This window comes from Rhinoderma darwinii, chromosome 9 (assembly GCF_050947455.1).
Source record: "Rhinoderma darwinii isolate aRhiDar2 chromosome 9, aRhiDar2.hap1, whole genome shotgun sequence".
NCBI lineage: Eukaryota > Metazoa > Chordata > Amphibia > Anura > Rhinodermatidae > Rhinoderma > Rhinoderma darwinii.
Genome location: NC_134695.1, coordinates 13944511 through 13965622, shown reverse-complemented (window position 1 = coordinate 13965622; position 21112 = coordinate 13944511). Strand labels below are relative to the sequence as shown.

Sequence of the window (21112 nt, the reverse complement as noted above, 5' to 3'; positions counted from 1 at the left end):
TAAAAAAAAGGGACACATGACCATGACAATGTTTTTTTAAAGGCACATTTTATTGAGGCCATAAGAATAGACAAAAAAAGGAGGATATGCACAAGAGTCAAGCTGGATTCACGCGAGCATGTTCGGTCCGTAAAGGACGGAACGTATTTCGGCCGCAAGTCCCGGACCGAACACACTGCAGGGAGCCGGGATCCTAGCATCATACTTATGTACGATGCTAGGAGTCCCTGCCTCACAACTGTCCCGTACGGTAATCATGTTTTCAGTACGGGACAGTTGTCCGGCAGCAAGGCAGGGACTCCTAGCATCGTACGTATGATGCTAGGAGCCCGGCTCCCTGCAGTGTGTTCGGTCCGGGACTTGCGGCCGAAACACGTCCGTCAATTACGGACGTAATGTTCTCATGTGAATCCAGCCTAATAGTAAGAGAACTGACCAATCAGCATCATACAATTCTCATTGTTCCAGCCCAGCTTCTTTCACTGCAAACAGTGTGATTGTGCAGTGAAAGAAACTGGAACAATGAGAAGTGTATGACGCTGATTGGTCACTGATTGGTCAGCAACATATACTCCTCTTTACAACACCTTCTTGGTCAAAAGTAAAAACACGCCCAGTTGTCTATTAAGAAACTAATTAGCATAAATCTAAAATTGCTCGAAACTCTCTCAAAAATGAGTTTTTCAAAATAAAAACCACTGCTGTTATCTACATTACAGCGCCTATCACATTCTGTAGGAGATAGGGCACTTAAAATCTGGTGACAGCCTCTTTAAAACAAACAGCTTTCTATTTGTTTACAGTAGAAAAAAAATATATAAAAGTGGTTAGCGAAATGCAATGCATAAGAGGTGGCCAGTGGAGGAGTAGGCAAACCAACAGCAGACATTCCGTAAGTGATAAAATTATTAGGAAGTATGAGAATTAGCTATCCAGGATTGCCAGATTTCCATAAATGCATCCAGGCACTAACGTGCTTCATAAGGGAGATTGGAGTTAATCAGCACAATCCACGCTTGTAACGTAGGGACTTTAGGGTGCTTTCAGTTCAGACGGATAACTTTTTTTCCCACATAGAACAATAAAATTATAAGAGATCTGGATCACCACATCATCCAGAGTCAGTATGCCCAGTTCCGCCCATATATTAGGATTGGAGAGATTCCATGGGTGTGTGTCAGAAGTGGATTATACACAAGAGGGGTTCAGGTTCAGATCAGAAAAGGAGGAGAGACCTCTGCCAAACCCTCAAGGTGGACTGCATTGGGATCGTAAACAGGTGAGGGGTGGGGGCCTGTCGGTATAAAGAAATGACTAGGGCCTTATAGGATCCCAGCAGGGTTGCCTTCAGATCTGTAGATGGGTTTAATTAATTGTCCATGTGTAAACCATCAGACATATACTAGTTGACTAGCCAAAAAAGTACAAATATAAGTTCGGTATAGTGTGAAACTAGCCCCAGTGAACATACCCTTACTGAGATGGGTAGGTGTCTCCGTTAGTCAAAGTCCACCTTAAAAAGAGGCTCTGTCACCACATTATAAGTGGCCTATCTTCTACATAATGTGATCGGCGCTGTAATTTAGATTACAGAAGTGTTTATTTAGAAAAACAATCAATTTTGACCAAGTTATGACCAATTTTAGATTTATGCTAATGACTTAATGCCCAACTGGGCGGTTTTTAGCTTTTGATCTAGTGGGAGTTGTAAAGAGACGTGTATGACGCTGACCAATCAGCATCATACACTTCTCTCCATTCATTAACTCTGCATATAGCGATATAGCTATATCGCTATGTGCAGCCACATACACTAACATTACTACAGTGTCTTGACAATGAATATACATTACCTCCAGCCAGGACGTGATGTATATTCAGAATCCTGACCACTTCTCTAGTTACTTCTGGCTAGAGAACAGGAATAGGTTTAGTACTCCCTGTACAAATTATCAAAGAGTGCAACAAAGACCAGGGTAATTCTTATAGTGGATCAACATTAAAAATGGCGTTAAACTAAAAATTAATGCTAGATCACAAAATTTGTGTTGTAAACAGTTCAGTCCCTGACTGCAGGAGGGTATGAACGTTTACATATGTATTCTCCAAGGCGAAGGCCAAAATATCAAAGTGGAAAATGCCTTCTTAATCCCCTGAGGTCATATACATTGTGTTACAATCTTGCCACGGAGAGCAGCTAAAGAAAGGAAGGGGGAAAAAGGTGCTGGAAGACCTGCAGACCATCCAAGTGAGCGGCTGCAAGGACTAGCCGGCTTCCATGGAGTTTTATTGAAGACAATTCAGCTATTGCAAATTCCTGTCGGACAATAACTTAACCCTGTCATGATTTCTGATTTTATTTTCGGTTTCCCCCCCAGAACCTCATGTTCTTATAATTATTAGAAATGTCCCACACAACTCACATTCTTAGCTCTGAAGATTGGTTCTTCTGGTCTCTGCAAATCCCAGATTTTTAAGTCATTCTCTTTGCCTCCAGTTCCAACTTTGTTACACTGAGCATTACACAGTCGCATTTTCTCCACTCCAGGACCAACTTGCACCTCCAACTGATAAACACAATTACATGCACAGATATTATACGGACTCTTCCACACAGTGCCTGTGACTGGGTTACAAGTGCTACTGGACAGGAAATTACTGGTACATAATACAGAAAAGGATGTTATGCAAATCAGACAGTTTTGGCATGCTGCTTAGGCAGGGAGCCTAAGGCCCTATTCAAACGACAGGGATTCTTGGCCATGTGACGGCCATTCTTTGAACGGCCGCAGTAGGAGCGGTAGACCCCAAATGGGGCCATTCACACGGCCGATTTTTTTGGCAGCACGGTAAACCGGGCCGTCAAAAGATGGAACATGCCCTATTTTGGGCCATTCACACGGCTCCCATAGAAGTCTATGGGGCAGTGAAAAGCGTGGCAGTCACTCGGATGTGACGGCCGTGTATTCTGTCACTCGCTCGCTTCCCATCACAGTGCGAAGTGCATGTGAGGAGGAGGGAGGGTGAGAGTATTTTGTTGCTCCCCGTAGGAGCCGAATCCCTAATCCCCATATATGGACAGTGACTTCTCCTAGAGCGGTCCCCTACTCCAGAAGCAGAAACTGTGGCCAGTGATTCCACACCAGAAGTCCCTGACTCCACTGTCCATATATGGACATTGAAGTCAGGGACTTCCCCTGGAGCGGTCCCATACAGGGGTGGCACTACCTACAGAGGGCAGTGTGTGGCACTACCTATAGAGGGTAGTGTGAAGCAGAAAATTTACAAAATGAAATTCCTCCATTTTTAAAACGGACAGGGGAAAAAGTAGGAATTAGACCTACCGGTAATTGTGTTTCCAGGAATCCATCATGACAGCAGCACAGGAGGTTGCCCTATTAACCGCTATAGGGACAGGAAGGGAGGTTAAAAGGCCCCTCCCACCACCCACTTGCCAGTGTTTTTCAATTACTACACCAGGATGGATGCAACCCTATTTTATTTCTAGGGATAATAACTGACATGTTACTTGCACAAATCAGAACTTCAATAAAGGGAGGGAATGTAAGGGTGCTTTCATGATGGATTCCTGGAAATACAATTTAACTCCTACTTTCCAGTACATTCCTCATGACAGCACCACAGGAGCAATAACAAATTATAATGCTCGGGGAGGACTACGGATTGGAGGACTTTCCGTCCAAAACATAAATCCGTATCGGACAGAACATCTAGCCTATAATGTTTGCAAAACGTATGGCTTGACCAGGTGGCAGCTCTGCAGATTTGGTCCATAGAGGCTTCTCTTCTTTCTGCCCAGGATGCCAAAACTGCCCCCGTTGAATGGGCATTAATGCCTTGTGGGGCACATAGTCCTTGGGACTTGTAGGCTTCTTGTAAGGTAGTTTTTACCCATCTCGCTAGAGAGCCTTTGTTTCCTCTATTCTTTCCCCCATACAGGACAAAGATTTTTATCTGGTCTCCAAGAGGAGGTTCTATCCAGATACTGAGGAATTGTTCACCTGACATCCAGGCAATGGAATTTTTCTTCCTTTTGTCCAGATCCTAAAGACAAACAAGAAGGTAAAATTATTTCTTGGTCTCTATGGAAGGCAGTAGATACTTTCGGAATAAAGAAAGGATCTAGTTTTAGAATGATCTTGTTTTTTTGAACTCTTAGGTAGGGTTCTATGACGGACAGAGATTGGATTTCTCCAATCCTTCTTGCTGATGTAATAGCGACTACGAATGCAGATTTTAGAGTTAAAAAAATGCATATTAATCGTGTTGAGTGGCTCATAGTGGGGGGGAGGGGGAAATCGCAAAGAACCGTTAACACTACATTTAAATCCCAGGTAGGCACTGATTTCTTTAGGGAAGGTTTCAATTTAGAAACTGCTTGAGTGAATCTTCTGATCCACCGATGTTTAGCTAATGGAGTATTGAAATAATTACTTAAGGCGGAGATCTGCACTTTTAAAAAAGGTACTAGGGCTAATCCCTTTTTTGATGTTGGGAAGAAAGGGGTCTGGTCCCGGATATCCATACCAGGAACAGAATTTCTTCCAAGTTTTTTGAGGTAACTTCTTTATGGTTTAAAAAGATAGTTGAAATTACCTCATCTGACAGACCGTAGTTTCTCAAGATCTGCCTTTCAGGATCCAGGCTGATAACTTCAGAGTTTCTATTCCCTGAAAGAATAAGGGACCCTGGGAGAGAAGATTCTTCTTGACTGGGAGCATGAAAGTGTCTTCCAATGCTAGGTACTTTAGGATTGGAAACCAGCTTATTTTTGGCCAATAGGGAAGAATGATAAGCCTTGTCAAATCTTCCTGGATTTTTCTTAATACCACTGGTATTAGAGGAAACGGAGGAAAGGTATAGGCCAGATCCATGTCCCAGGGATGGGATAATGCATCAACCCCCAAAGGGTTGTCTTTGAGATTTGGGGAGAAGAATCTCTCTACTTGGGAGTTTTTCCTTGTGGCAAATAGGTCTATTTGTGGATAACCCCACCGTTGGGTTAAGGACAGAAAAATTTCTCTGTTCAGGGACCATTCTCCTGGGACCCCCTTGATTATGTTATTTGGGCAGAGCCACCAGTGGAGAGAGGACTTCACGGTTTCGGAAATCTGAATCCTTGAATTCAAGGAGTCCTCTTTTCGATCCCACTGGGACAGGATCAGATTGTGTAAGGGTCTGGAGTGAAATGGACTCCATGGAATGGATGCAAGACGCCATCATTCCCAACATCCGCATTCCTTCCCTTATGGAACATGTGCTCTTTCCCCAAAATGTCCTTACTTCTGTCAGAAGTATTTGTTTCTCCCTTGGTAGGAAGGAATGTTGAAGGGAGGAGTCTAGGAGCACTCCTAAGAAGACCTTCTGTTTTTGACGAGGAAGACTTGATTTCTCGATGTTGAGTAACCATCCCAATTGCTGTAGTAGGGAAAGAACTTGTAACCGATGGCTGTTTAGGATAGACGGAGTATCTGCTGTCAACAGGAAATAGGCTAAATATGGGATAATCATTATGCCCTGACTTCTTAAGAATGACAATCTCTGCCATCATTTTTGTAAAAATTCTGGGGGCTGAGGAAAAGCCGAAGGGGAGACAGACAAATTGGAAGTGGAGGATGGAAGCACCATTCCGAATCGCAAATCTGGATGGATAGGGACGTGATAGTACGAATCCTTTAAATCGATCGTACACAGTGACACTTCTTCCCTTATTAGAGGAATAGTCGATCTGAGAGACTCCATTTTGAACTTGCGATATTTCACCCATTTGTTCAGTAACATCAGGTTGATTATCGTCCTGTAAGAACCGTTTGGTTTCTTGACTAAGAAGATTTTCGAATAGTGGCCCTTAAAGGGAACCTGTCACCAGCATTTCACCTATTAAACCAGCAATATCAGGTAGTAGTGGGTGAAAAATCATTTCTATATAACCTAGAATTATCTTTTTAGTCGGCTCTGTAGCTTTAGTATTCAGCTTTAGTGTTCCCACACTGTATGCTAATGAGCATAAAAGAGTCAGATCTTCATTCCTCAAGTCTTTCCAAGTTTACCCCGCCTCTTTACTTTTGATTGACAGCTCCCCGCCTCCCCCCATACACAAAATCCGGCACTTGAAAATTGATGTCCTCTTCTGGTGTGTGCGCACAACGGGACACCGGATTATTACGATAAAAGGCGAAAATGTTTGCAGACCGTTATTTACAGTCAGAGGAGGAGTTTAGGCGAGGGGATAACGGCAGTGAACTTTTGATAGCAGCGGCCAGTGAGGGATAAGTAAAGTTCAATAGGTGAAAAGCTGGTGACAGGTTCCCTTTGAATCTTTCGTTGTGGGGAACTGGAGTAATAGCTTTTAATTTTAGCAGTTTTTGGATGTCCAGGATAAGGATTTGATGAAGATCTCTTGCTCGGTACTTGGTTATTAGAAATTTCTCTGGAGGAGAACTCTATTTTGTACCCTTCTTCTCTAATCTGTAGAACCCAAGGGTTCTGGGTTACTCTGGTCCAGTTGGAATAAAAATGTAGGAGTCTCCCCACACACTCTTGGCCTAATTGCTTTGAGGGCTGAAATTAGTTATTGGGGGTTGAGGAGATATCCTCGACCCCTTCCCCCCTTGGGGTAACTCCAGCGACCAGATTTCCATTTTCCTCTGTGGTTCTGTAAGGTTGCTTCCCTCTGTTGGCGAAACGTACAAAACCGAGGGGGCTTTTTAGGTTGCTCTTCTGGAAAACCCTTTTTTCTATCCGCTACACTCTCCAGCATGTTATCCAGGAGAGGACCAAACATCAGAGATCCTGTAAATGGGATAGAACATAGCTTGTTTTTGGACTTCGTGTCTCCTGACCACAACTTGAGCCATAATGCTCTTCTAGCAGCATTTGAGAGAGCCCCATTCCTGGCAGCAAATCTAATGGATTCAGCTGATGAGTCTACCAAGAATCCGGTTGCCATTTTTAGTAAGGGTAGAGATTCTAATAGATCTTCTCTTGATGTTTTCATCATGAAATGGGTCTCCACTCGGTTTAGCCATTATAAACATCGACCTTGCTACAGATGTGGCCGCGATATTTGTAGAGATTAAAGCGAATGAAGATTCCCAAGCTCTTTTCAGCAGTCCATCTGCCTTCCGGTACATGTGGTCCTTCAACAGAGGAGTCTTCGAAGGGGATTATGTTTTTTTTAGCAACCCTAGCTAAAGGAATATCCACTTTTTGGATCTCATCCCTAGGTTTCGTGTCTTCTGGCTCAAAGAGAAATCTGTTTTTGAATTCTCTTGAAATGAAGAGTCTTTTTTCTGAATCCTCCCATTCTATCGTTACCATTTTCTTGAGATTCTCATTTACTGGAAAAATCTTTATTTTCTTCTCCGTAAGGCCCCCAAACAGCTCATCCTGGATGGTATGGGTTTGGTCTTCTTCGGGAATATCCATTATCTCCTGTATTGCCTGGATTAAGGTATCAGACATCTCTGAAGAGAAGCATTTTTTTTTCTCCTGAGTAGATGAGGCTGAAGGCAGGAGTTCCTCTCCTAACTAGCCCTCTGATAAGTAATAACACTCCTGTTCAGAGTCAGACCCTTGAGATGGCGGGCACCATTTTTGTTCCACTTCAGTCCGTGGCCTTTTTGCCCGGGAGCGTGACAGAGTTTCTTAAGGAGGGGCGAGGGAGGCTACTGACTGACTCACTTCCTCACGAATTATAGCCCTAAGTTCAGACATAAACGTCGGTTGTTCCTCCTTTAGCAGTTTAGCGATAGTCTTGACAATTGTTTCTTATGCGACTGGCAGTTTTTTCCCACAAGTCGCACATTTTTTAACCTTCTTGTTATCAGTTTGTCTCTGAGAGGAATCTTTATCCTAGAGAAAACAAAAAGGCAGGTAAAGTACGGTGTACTTACATACGGAGTCGTAACTCACATGACTCTGGGACATATCTGGAATTCCGTCAGAACGAGGTAGTTCCATCAACGCAACAAGCAACAGACAAATGCAATATCCAATTCACAAGATATATGCTTAAAGCTGTATATACATAATTTCATGTTAGAGGTATTAGCTCTAACTACATATCTGTGCGGGTCCCTTTAAATGCGGGTGTTTTGAATTTCCTGCCTTCCATTTCCGGTCGCTGCTATTCCATTGAGATGCGGCCGCGTCATAGCAGGCAACTGAGAACTTCCGGCTATGCGGCCGCTTACGAGGATGTTGCCGGTGCTACCAACCTTATAGAGCTGCCGGTCCTCGCATGGTCACGCAGCCTCTTCCGGAGCATGGCTTGGAAATCCCGAACCTCACACACTACCGGAACCCTGCCTAGGATTTGTAAGGTACGCGTTTTGGTTGGGAGCTAAGGGACTTCTCGTTAGGGAGGTAATTAACCTAGGCACATAGGAGGAATAGAAGGGAGAGTGCACGGATTCCCCGATCTCGCCCCCTGCCAGAGTTTTATCCAGGAGCGACGTCCCTCTGCTCCTGACCCTGTAGGGACAGGAAGAACACTGGCAAGTGGGTGGTGGGTGGGGCCTTTTAACCTCTTTGTCTTCCTAGGGCAACCTCCTGTGGTGTGGTCATGAGAGATGTACTGGAAAAACGGATGCAAAACGGCCGAGAAAAACTGACCAAAATGGTTGTTTTTATAAGCTGACACTCGGACCCTGTCATGTGAATAGGCTCTATTCACACGACAGCGTCCAAGTGTCGGCCGATAAAAACGGCCGTTTTGCATCCGTTCCGTGTTTCCGTTTTTGACCCGTTTAACATCAGTTTCTTTCCCTTTCTGTTTTAAAAAAGGATGAATTTAATTTGTAAATTTTTCTCCACGCACTTCCCTCTGTAGATAATGCCCCACATAGCCCCCCTTGTAGGTAGTGCCACACAGCCCCCCCAATAGATGGCACCCCCCTACCTTCCTGTAGACAGCGCCACTGTAGGGGGATCGTTCCAGGAGAAGTCCCTGACTGCAATGTCCATATATGGAGAGAGAAGTCAGGGACTTCTCCTGAATCACCAGCCACAGCGTCAGGGATTCCGCTTCAGAAGTCCCTGTGTCCATATAAGGACAGTGAAGTCAGGAACTTCTCCTGGATCCGAATTACCGGCCACAGCGCCGGGGATTCCGCTTCAGGAGTAGGGGACCGCTTCAGGAGAAGTCCATGACGTGACTGTCCATATATGGACAGTGAAGTTGGGGATTCCTCCTGGCTGGAGCGGAATCCCCGGCCACAGCTTCGGCAACGCTGTGGCCGGGGATTAGGGATTCCACTCCTACAGGGAGCAAAAAAAAATAAAAAATACCCTCCTCCTCACATGCACTTCGCACTGTGAGGAGGGGAATAGAGCGAACGGCAGAAAGCACAGCAGTCATTCGGATCAAATCCGAGTGACAGCCTTGCTTTACACGCCCCAAAGACTACTATGGGGCCAGGAGAATGTCCAAAAATAGGCATGCTCTATTTTTTTTTTAAAAAACTAAATCGGCTGTATGAGTAGCCCCATTTGGGGTCTATTGTTCCTGCTGCGACCATGTGACGACCGTTCAAAAAACAGCCGTCACACGGCCGGGAATCCCTGTCATATGAATAAGGCCTTCGCCTTAAAAGGGGTTGTGCAGGAAGAGGGATGTTTTTGATACTGATTACCTATTGATAAGGATAGGTCATCTGTATATATATGATTGGTGGGGGTCCAACACCTGGACCTATATATACTGTTGTCATAAGTGTAAAATACAGCCCTCAAACTGGACAATCGCTATAATGTAACAAAAAATGGTTACTAAAACTTAAAAAAAAAAAAAACAACATGTCACACTAAAACCGATATTTAGAACACAAAAAACACGAACAGGACGACGGGAGCAAAAGTACAGAGAATCTGTGGGACATTCAGTTAAGCAAATCAAATATACTTTACAGAGATTTAACTTACATTTTCATTTGATCCTTCTTTCCACACCTTCAGCAGTCCTGACTCTACACAAGTTACAATAGCACTAAAATAGAAAAGATTAATAAAGATTTAGCAATGCAAAGTATCCACAGTGCCAATCCAGCAGGTATCCATGGCTTCAAAAAATATGCCTTACTTGAAATTGAACAGATAATTAAATATTAACCCTCTGCTGCATCTACAATGGTCACACTTAACATGCACAATTAAAGGACATATCCTCTCCAGGTGGTGATACATAGACTATTCTTCATGATATCTCCCCTTTTACCAATTGGAGTCACTGGAAGCTGTACAGGGGAAGAGATGGCAGTAACAGGTGGTGATCTTTTTTCCTCTTTCTGAGCTTGGCTTGCTCTTTCTGAGCTTGGTGGTTTAAGTGGCTTGTGAACTAAGTGGAGTTCTAAAACCGGAGTTGAAAAGAGGAGTTGAAGCCCCAGTAAGTACTCTTGTTTTTCTTTGACAATTGTTCGCTGTTTTGGTGTAACTTGGATAATGGATAGCAAGATTGGAGGTTTTCTTCAGTGCACAGTTTGTCATATGTATACACGACTGGAGCCGGAGTTCCAGGGTGAATATCTCTGTGGCAGATGTGAGCATGTTGTTCACCTGGAAGCTCGTATTAGAGATCTGGAGGAGCAGAATGCAACACTGAGGAGGATAGACAATTTTGAGCGGAGCTTGCTGCTCACAGAGCATGCAGTTAGTGGGTTACAACTGGAGGGTGAAGACATGGGTGAGCAGGATCAGGTAAGTAGCTGGGTTAATGTAGTTAGGGGCAGTAGAAAGGGGTCAAAGACAAGGAAGGCCGATCCGGTTTCTGGCATTCCAAGCAAAATTGCCAGGTTGGGTGATGATGCGAGGGTGTCAGTCTCAGAAAAGGCAGCCCTAGTGGATACTGATCTCCCTAACAGCCGGGAGAACAGCCCAGCTAGTAGTCGGCGGGATGGTAATGCAGGCAAGCCAAGACAATTGATAGTTGTAGGGGATTCTATAATCAGGAAGACGGATAGAATAATTTGTCGCCAAGACCGCCTCAACCGAATGGTTTGCTGTCTCCCTGGTGCCAGGGTTCGGCATGTGGTGGAACGGGTGGACAAATTGCTGGGAGGGGCTGGTGATGATCCAGCTGTCGTGGTCCATGTCGGTACCAACGACAGAATAAATGGTAGGTGGAGGAGCCTTAAGAATAATTTTAAAGAACTAGGCTACAAGCTGAAGGGAAGGACCTCCAAGGTTGTATTCTCAGGAATACTGCCTGTGCCATGCGCATCCCAGGAAAGACAGCGGGAGCTCAGGGAGTTAAATGCATGGCTGAAGTCTTGGTGTAGAGGAGAAGGATTTGGGTTCCTAGAGCACTGGGCTGACTTTTCATTGGGGTACAAACTGTATTCTGCAGATGATTTGCACCTAAATGGAAGGGGGTCCGCTGTGCTGGGGGAGAGAATTCTAGCTGGGGTGGCGGAGTATTTAAACTAGGGCTGAGGAGGGAGGTCAATGTAGAAAAAAAAGGGGTAGCCAGGTTAGAGAGGGGTCAGACTATATTGGTGGGGGGAGAAACAGAATGTGGGGAGAGGGCTAGACAACAAGATAAGGAGATCCTTTCGTTACAAAACATCAGTGTAAATAAAAAGGACCGATTAATGTCATCACATTTCTGATAATAAAAGTGAAAAACTGACAGGCAAGTTAAAGTGTATGTTCACAAATGCCAGAAGTCTAGCAAGCAAAATGGGGGAGCTGGAGGCCTTGATACTGGAAGAAAATATAGATATAGTTGGTGTTGCTGAAACATGGCTGGACTCTTCACATGACTGGGCTGTAAATCTACAGGGTTTTACACTTTTTCGTAAAGACAGGACAAATAGGAAAGGTGGTGGTGTATGTCTGTATGTGAGAAGTGATATGAAGGCGAGTGTGAAAGAGACAATAGTGGGTCAAGACTGTGAGGAGGTTGAAACCTTGTGGGTGGAACTAGAAAGGGAGGTAAACACTGAAAAAATTACTTTTGGTGTAATCTATAGACCCCCCAATATAACTGAGGAGATGGAAGGTCAGATATATAAACAGATGGAGCGGGCTGCACAGGCGGGTACTGTAGTGATAATGGGAGATTTTAATTTCCGGGATATTAATTGGTGTCATGGTTCGGCTTCAACTGCAAAGGGGAGACATTTCCTCAACCTGTTGCAGGAAAATTTTATGGGCCAGTTTGTGGAAGACCCGACTAGAGGTGAAGCTCTGTTGGATCTGGTCATTTCTAATAATGCAGAGCTTGTTGGGAATGTCAATGTTCGTGAAAACCTCGGTAACAGTGATCATAATATAGTTACATTTTACCTATACTGTAAAAAACAAACGCAGGCTGGGAGGGCAAAAACATTTAATTTTAAGAAAGCCAATTTCCCCAGGATGAGGGCTGCAATTCAGGATATAGACTGGGAAGAACTAATGTCAAATAATGGAACAAATGATAAATGGGAGATTTTCAAATCTACTTTGAGTTATTATAGTGCAAAATTTATTCCTACAGGTAATAAGTATAAACGACTCAAATTAAACCCCACATGGCTTACACCTTCTGTGAAAGGGGCAATACATGACAAAAAAAGGGCATTTAAAAAATACAAATCTGAGGGTACAGCTGTAGCCTTTGTAAAATATAAAGAGCTTAATAAAATCTGTAAAAATGTAATAAAATTAGCAAAAATACAAAATGAAAGGCAGGTGGCCAAGGATAGTAAAACAAATCCTAAAAAATTCTTCAAGCATATAAATGCAAAAAAGCCAAGGTCTGAACATGTAGGACCCCTAGATAATGGTAATGGGGAGTTGATCACAGGGGATCAAGAGAAGGCAGAGTTACTAAATGGGTTCTTTAGCTCTGTATATACAACAGAAGAAAGAGCAGCTGATGTAGCCGGTGCCAGTGCTGTTAATATATCAGTTGATATACTGAATTGGATGAATGTAGAGATGGTCCAAGCTAAATTAAATAAAATAAATGTGCACAAGGCTCCGGGACCAGATGGGTTACACCCTAGAATTCTTAAAGAGCTTAGTTCAGTTATTTCTGTCCCCCTTTTCAGAATATTCAGAGAATCTCTAGTGACTGGTATAGTGCCAAGGGACTGGCGCAGGGCAAATGTGGTGCCTATTTTCAAAAAGGGCTCTAGGTCTTCCCCGGGTAATTATAGACCAGTAAGCTTAACATCCATCGTGGGGAAAATGTTTGAGGGGCTATTGAGGGACTATATACAGGATTATGTGACAATAAATAGCATTATAAGTGACAGCCAGCACGGTTTTACTAAGGACAGAAGTTGTCAAACTAACCTAATCTGTTTTTATGAAGAGGTGAGCAGAAGTCTAGACAGAGGGGCCGCTGTGGATTTAGTGTTTTTGGACTTTGCAAAGGCATTTGACACTGTCCCCCATAGACGCCTAATGGGTAAATTAAGGACTATAGGTTTAGAAAATATAGTTTGTAATTGGATTGAGAATTGGCTCAAGGACCGTATCCAGAGGGTTGTGGTCAATGATTCCTTCTCTGAATGGTCCCCGGTTATAAGTGGTGTACCCCAGGGTTCAGTGCTGGGACCACTATTATTCAACTTATTTATTAATGATATAGAGGAAGGGATTAATAGCACTATTTCTATTTTTGCAGATGACACCAAGCTATGTAATATAGTTCAGACTATGGAAGATGTTCATGAATTACAGGCAGATTTAAACAAACTAAGTGTTTGGGCGTCCACTTGGCAAATGAAGTTTAATGTAGATAAATGTAAAGTTATGCATCTTGGTACCAACAACCTGCATGCATCATATGTCCTAGGGGGCGCTACACTGGCGGATTCACTTGTTGAGAAGGATCTGGGTGTACTTGTAAATCATAAACTCAATAACAGCATGCAGTGTCAATCAGCTGCTTCAAAGGCCAGCAGGATATTGTCGTGTATTAAAAGAGGCATGGACTCGCGGGACAGGGATGTAATAATGCCACTTTACAAAGCATTAGTGAGGCCTCATCTAGAATATGCAGTTCAGTTCTGGGCTCCAGTTCATAGAAAGGATGCCCTGGAGTTGGAAAAAATACAAAGAAGAGCAACGAAGCTAATAAGGGGCATGGAGAATTTAAGTTATGAGGAAAGATTGAAAGAATTAAACCTATTTAGCCTTGAGAAAAGACGACTAAGGGGGGACATGATTAACTTATATAAATATATTAATGGCACATACAAAAAATATGGTGAAATCCTGTTCCTTGTAAAACCCCCTCAAAAAACAAGGGGGCACTCCCTCCGTCTGGAGAAAAAAAGGTTCAAGCTGCAGAGGCGACAAGGCTTCTTTACAGTGAGAACTGTGAATTTATGGAATAGCCTACCGCAGGAGCTGGTCACAGCAGGGACAGTAGATGGCTTTAAAAAAGGGTTAGATAATTTCCTAGAACAAAAAAATATTAGCTCCTATGTGTAGACATTTTTCCTTCCCTTTTCCCTTCCCTTGGTTGAACTTGATGGACATGTGTCTTTTTTCAGCCGTACTAACTATGTAACTATGTAACTATGTTACTTGCAGCCCCCCTCCCCCCTTTCCTTACAGAGAGAAAACCAGGGAGATAAACTTTTCATGCTGCGAGTGAGTAATAAGTTAGAATTATATTCTGAAGGGAATGGGTAACCAGTGCAGTGACTGGCACAGGGTACAAACATTGGTGTAGCGGTTGGTCAGAAAGAGGAGCCTGGCTCCTGGTTGTCAAGGAAAAAAATACAAATAAATAAATTCTAAAAAGTATCCCGAGCCTTTGTTTGCATTCCATAATACCCCCTATTAAACTTCTAACCAGTTTCTGTGTTTGATCGCCATCATCACTGCTGCTCTGTTTGTTTTCTTCCCTTGCTGCCTGTTTACTGTCTTGTAACCCACCATACCCATGATCCCCTGCTGCATCTGAGGAGACTGTTGCACCCCCCCTCTTCCTCCCAAGCATCTCAGCTATTTGCATACTGCCACGCCCCTCTATGGTCACAGGGTCCTTCCCTGCTCTAATTACAAATTACAGGCAGCCAGCTCCCTCCCTGCACACTGTCACACACACTAATCATCATAATAATCCTTGGTGCCTCCATCCATCCCTGATCTAAGTACAGGCACTTCTCTCCCTCCCCCCTTTCACAGCCTGATAAATGTAAGTCTGCCCACTCCACCTATGTCAGACATCTTGGTACACACAATCATGTCAGCACATTTTCCTCACCTGCTGCTGGATCTTGTTCCAAGAGATCCTGTATTAGGCCCTGTTCACGCTGAGTATTTTTATGCTGGCAGAAAATTCTGCCTTAAAATCTGTGTTGAATTTTGAGGCAGATTTTGACCTGCCTGCACGCAGATTGCCACGTTATTTGCCCGCGGCCACTGAGGGAAAAAGCGACATGCCCTATCTTTGGGCGTTTACTCCTCTGACATCAATGGGAGGCAGTGAAAGCGTTTTTCACAATGTTTTTGCCCGTGGCGCTAAATGGCCACGGGCCAAAAACGTGGCAAACTGCATGCAGGCAGATCAAAATCTGCCTCAAAATTTAAGCAGAATTTTGAGGCAGAATTTTCTGCCTGCAAAAAACTGCGTCTGAGACAGAGACAGAGAGAGAGTAACGTAAATGTGTCAGTATAAGACAGCACATAGTGAACAACGCAGTGTCACTATGTGCTGATTAAATGAATGGAGAGGAGTGCATGACTGATTGGTCAGCGTCATACACTCCTCTGTACAACACCCACTTGAGCATTAAGAAACTAATTAGCATAAAGCTAAAATCGCTCCTAACGTGGTGAAAATAGATTGTTTTTCTAAATAAAAAGCACTGCTGTCACCTACATTATAGCGCCCATCTCCTTATATAGGGGATAGGACACTTCTAATGTGGTGACAGAGCCTCTTTAAGACGTAGGGAACCCGACCTTCCTATGAATATTTCATTACACAATGACTGACAATGTATAGTTACTCACTTTTCCAGCACGCCAAGACCCCGGAACAGCCCCTCTCCTCCTCTACACTCATGGAATTCTGTAAATTTGGCTTTTTCAGTGTTAAAGACTCTAACTGTCCCATCTCGGCACCCCAGCAGCACCTGAGTAGACACAGATGTGAAACAAAATCCAAATAGTCAGAACAGGTTAAATAAATAAAAGAAAGATAGAGGACAACCAATAGTGTAGACAATATACAGCACCAACTAGGATTGCCACCCAACTTTCCTACACTCCTGAACAGCAAATCAGTCTGTAGGCAGCGACTATTTTGCGGAATAACTAGATTATTCAGGCAAAGAAAGCTATGATAGCTGCCATAACAGTTACCCAATTATTAGTAGCACAGAATAGGTGCAAACATTTTTTTAAAAATTTCCAGGGACACTTAGGGTGTGGTGTCTTTGGTGGGTGTGTCTTACGGGCAGTACTTATATGGTGGGCGTGGCTAATGGGCATGGCTTTCCAGAATTCCTAAATACAAATAAACTGACAAAAATTATTGCACTACTTTGGCTGACAACTACTATGGTGGCCACTATCTCGCTCTGGTTATCCAGTTATTTAAAAGGAAGGTTATGTCTAACTACCACTAGGGCTAGACGATATGTGCTGACCACTACTGGTAGCATAAAACCCATGCCCTTTGTAGCCGGTAGCACGCAGCCCCTGCCCCTGTAAATGGTAGGGACCCACCTCAGAGGTTGCCTTGTGGCGGGTAGGCTCGCACAATTTGATTAAAATGTGCATAAAGAACCTCACTATTGTAGGTAGATTCAGCAGCAATGCATATTTATTTAGTGCTTAGGTGACAGTGTTCGCAGTGTGGTGTATAAACTTGCAGTCACTTGCACCAGTATACACGTTTTGTTTAATTTTGCTGGAATGTGCAGTTCAAACTTTGTCTTATAAGTATTGCATACATGTGGGGTTAGTGACTGCCTCTCTTCCATTACTCTCATTTTGCCCTGGCGGATTTTAATTAGTTTAATGCAGTTTCCTACCTTCCCCAAATATACGTAGGCTTAGTCCCAGTTTTGAGCAGTGTAGGGACCCACCTCAAAGAAAAATCGCCTTGTCGTGGCAGGTGGGCTCACACAATTTGATCAAGAACCTCCCTATTGTAAGTAGATTTAGCAGTAATGCATATTTATTTATAGTGTTTAGTTGCCATTGGTGTTCGCAGAGTGCTGTCCCATTTTCTTGTGCCCTGTAAATGGTGCCGCACACTCCCCTGTAGATAGAGCCATTGTGGCTCCCTATAAGAGGGGGAAGCCCCAGCTTCTTTCCTGGAGGAGTCCCTGATGTCACTGTCCATGTATGGATAGTGACGCCAAGGGCTCCAACAGTAGCAGAATCCCCGGCAACACTCTGGCCAGTGATTCCAGAGCTCAAGGAGGAGCCCTTGACTTCACCTCTGACTTAAAGGAACAGTGTCACCCAAAAAAAATTTTTAAGATGTTAGTGCTTTATTAAAAACGTTTGGATTAATTTGTGTGTTACTTTTTTTTATTTTTACACTTTTTCTTCCCTATGGGGGCTGCCATATTTTTTTCCATTTCTGTATGTGTCGATTAACGACACATACAGACATGGAATACGGCAGCTCCAGTCCCATAGGGACTGCGAACGGGGCCCGTTCCTTCCACTATCGTGTACGCCGCTGTGTGGGAACGACGCATGCGCCGCTCCCACAAAGTTCAATTTGAAATGCGCGCCGTCCGGCGCCATTTTCCTGTGGACCGGAAGTCGCGGCCGGACAGTAAGATTACTACTTCCGGTCGCGGCTTCCGGACTTGTGCACATGGAGCAGCGGCAGCAGACAGAGCGGATGGACCGGAGGGAGCGGCGGCGACTGGAGCAGGTAAGTTATTTCTATGTATGTTCGTGTTTCAGTGTGTGTTTACTACTGTATGTAAACCTACTACACTGTGTGTTAGCTCAAAAAATGCCGACACACAGTGTAGGAGGTTACACCGTTCAAACCCCTCGTTTATCCCGGCACTAGCCAGGATAAAGGAGGGGGGGATTCTCAGAGCTCACTAGAGCGAGGGATTTTTACCCAATTTTGCAGCATAAAGCAATGTGGTTGCTTTACCACATGCAATGCTGCAATTTTGGGAATGGCTCCATCTAGTGACCAGTACTGGGAAATATTATAAATTGAATCCAATTTATAATATTTCCTGACTCGTGAAAAAAAAAAAAAAAAAAAAATTAGAACAATGTTTAATCACCTACACACTAATTGTTTAGCTAAAAAAAAAAAACAAACATGTTTTGCTGGCAACACATTCCCTTTAACGTAGTCAGGGGTTCCCTCTCGGAGTGGAATCCCCAGCCAGTGTTTCTCTCAGCCATTGTGAAATAGGAACGTGCAGCAGTGACAGCCGTATTATAATCGTGTTCACACAGATTATTTTGACGAGCATTTTACGCGGAAACCGCGTCAGAAAACACGCCAAAAAACAGCCGAAAATGGGACATGCCCCATCTTCAGACGTATTTCGCTGTGTTTTATGCCAGCGGCACTCAATGGCTGCGGGCGAAAAACGCTGCGAAAACCGACGTGCAGGCAGAGGAAAATCTGCCTCAAAATTCCAAATGGAATTTTGAGGCAGATTTTCCTCCTGCATAAAACTCTGTGTGAACTCACAGGGCCAGTTCAGAGTTTTTTGATGTTTTATTGACGCGGAAACCGCGCCACAAAACGTCTGAAAATGCCTCCCATTGATTTCAATGGGAGGCAGAGGCGTTTTTTTCCCACGAACGAAAAAAACGGTTTGCGGGAAAAAGAAGGGACATGCCCTATCTTCGGGCGTTTACACTTCTGACCTCCCGTTGACATCAATGGGAGGCAGAGAAAGGGTATTTCGCTGCGAAAATCGGCGTGCAGGCGGAGGAAAATCTGCCTCAAAATTCTGAACTGAATTTTAGGCTATGTTCACACAGAGTTTTCTGCAGAAGGAATATCTGCCTCAAAATTCAGTTTGGAAGTGTGAGGCAGATTTTCCTCTCCCTGCATGGCGATTTTCGCTGCGTTTTTCGCCAGCGGCCATTGAGCGCCGCGGGCATAAAACGCCACAAAATACGCTTTCTCTGCCTCCCATTGAAGTCAATGAGAGGTCAGAGGCGTAAAACGCCCGAAGATAGGGCATGTTGCTTTTTCCCACTAAGCAGTTTTACTGCTCGCGGGAAAAAGACGCCGACGCCATTTCAATGGGAGGCATTTTCGGGCCATTTTTGACGAGTTTTGCAATGCGGTTTCCGCATCAAAATACTGTGTGAACATAGCCTTATGGCAGAAAACTCCGTGTGAACTAAGGGACCCGATACATACAGTAACTGTGTATACAGAGAGCAGCAAACAGCACTCCTCCCCCCATCACCTCAAATTCCTGTGGATCTCCAAAACACATGACGTTGATCTCCTGGCTCCGGTCCAGAGAGGAGACATCCGTGTAGTTAGTGGCCTGTTTCTTCACTAGGTTTATACCTGTAAATGTAGGAATGAAGTAAAGCCGGCATTACTGAGATTCACACACGCATACATCACATGGAGTGTCACTTGCACAGCGCCGAGCGCACCCCACACACATATGTCACAACACAACAGTCTCATTTCTTTACCCTTAAGAACCCCCGTTTCAGTACCGACCCACACGTGGTTCCGTGCAAGCGTCGCCATATTTGCTAATTTACTGAAGAAACAGACACTTCCGCTTTCCGTCTTGCCGCGGAGGCTGATGGGAAATGTAGTTCCCGCTGTTTGATCGATCCGGAAATACCATTCTTGTGATAAGTTGGGGGTTGCATAGCCTTTGCATCATACCGTCTGCGGGTGGTCCTCTATAGAGACTAACAAGAATGACTGTTAACTGAGCACTGTTGTTTCAATGGTATTATGGCTAGTACAGTAGCCGGTCATAACAGAGAGTCAATAAACTAAGACTATATAATATAATGCATTGGAGCATGTGACAGGCCGTAAATGTGCACTTGCGAGGTTTTCTCTTTCTGTGCTGTACACAGAGTTTTTTGACGTGGAAACCGCGCCAAAAAACGGAGGAAAATGCCTCCCATTGATTTCAATGGGAGGCGGAGGTGTTTTTTTTCCAGCGAGCGGAAAAAACGTCTCGCGGGAAAAAAGGGACATGCCCTATCATCGGGCGTTTACGCCTCTGACCTCCCATTGACATCAATGGGAGGCAGAGAAAGCGTATTTCGTGGCGTTTTAAGCCTGCAGCGCTCAATCAGCGTGGGCGAAAAACGCTGCAAAAATCGGTGTGCAGGCAGAGGAAAATTGCCTCATAATTCCAAACTGAATTTTGAGGCAGATTTTCCTCCTGCAAAAAAACTGTGTGAACGCAGCCTAAAATCTAACATTTCAATTCCACACAAACACGTCAGATGGGGCATAAAAAGTAAACAAAAAACACACAAGCCTACAATGTGTACTTTCCAAACACCACATTTTCGCTGCTGAAGTTGGTTTCTTATTCGTGAAGTTTCTTATTCCCATTTTCAGTTTATTTTAATGAACATATTAAAGGGAAATCTTATGTTACTAATAAAATATGTTGCACTAAGGTGCCCAGAAGTGAAAGCACTTTAAAACAGCCTAAAAACAGAAAGAGCTGGCACAAAGATGGGCATCAAAGTGTGATTTATAGGGGTAAATTACTTTGGGCCACTGATCTCACACTGCCAACATACAGACGGGAATGCCCCATATCAAAATCAGTCAAGATAAGCGTGCCCAGAAAAGGTTCTGGCCATGAAAGTTGCCATCAAAGTGGGCAAATTAACAATATTTACAGATTTGAATAAGTAACTGATGTTTTAAAGGGTTAAATAACTTTGGGCCACTAATTTTACGCTGCCAACATACAGAGGGGAATGACCGCATCAAAATCAGGCAAGATAAGCCCTGCATGAACAGGTTCTGCTGCCTCCCATTCATTTCAATGGGAGTTTCATGTAGAATCCATGTGAAGAACGAGCAGGATGCTTTTTTTTTTTTTTTTTTTGCTAGCAGAAAGAAACCTGCCACTACCTCCCATTGAAATGAATGGCAGGCAGATTTCAGTTGTTTTTTGAGGCCTCAAAA

The 21112-nt window shown here is 43.9% G+C and overlaps 1 protein-coding gene across 3 annotated transcripts in view; it reads right to left on the bottom strand.

The window, feature by feature from the left end:
* Positions 1-21112, bottom strand: part of WDR74 (WD repeat domain 74) — an 85009-nt gene that overhangs the window by 21116 nt on the left and 42781 nt on the right. Inside the window, exons 2-6 of one of the 3 annotated variants that reach the window (XM_075837291.1) lie at positions 19633-19860; positions 19392-19498; positions 15982-16103; positions 9946-10009; positions 2424-2567 (exon numbers count right to left, since the gene is read on the bottom strand). In XM_075837291.1, coding sequence (XP_075693406.1) covers positions 2424-2567; positions 9946-10009; positions 15982-16103; positions 19392-19498; positions 19633-19690 — 495 coding nt within the window. In that variant the 5' untranslated portion in view covers positions 19691-19860. The remainder of the gene's footprint in view (positions 1-2423; positions 2568-9945; positions 10010-15981; positions 16104-19391; positions 19499-19632; positions 19861-21112) is intronic. The other 2 variants (XM_075837292.1, XM_075837293.1) reach the window with 2 other exon arrangements.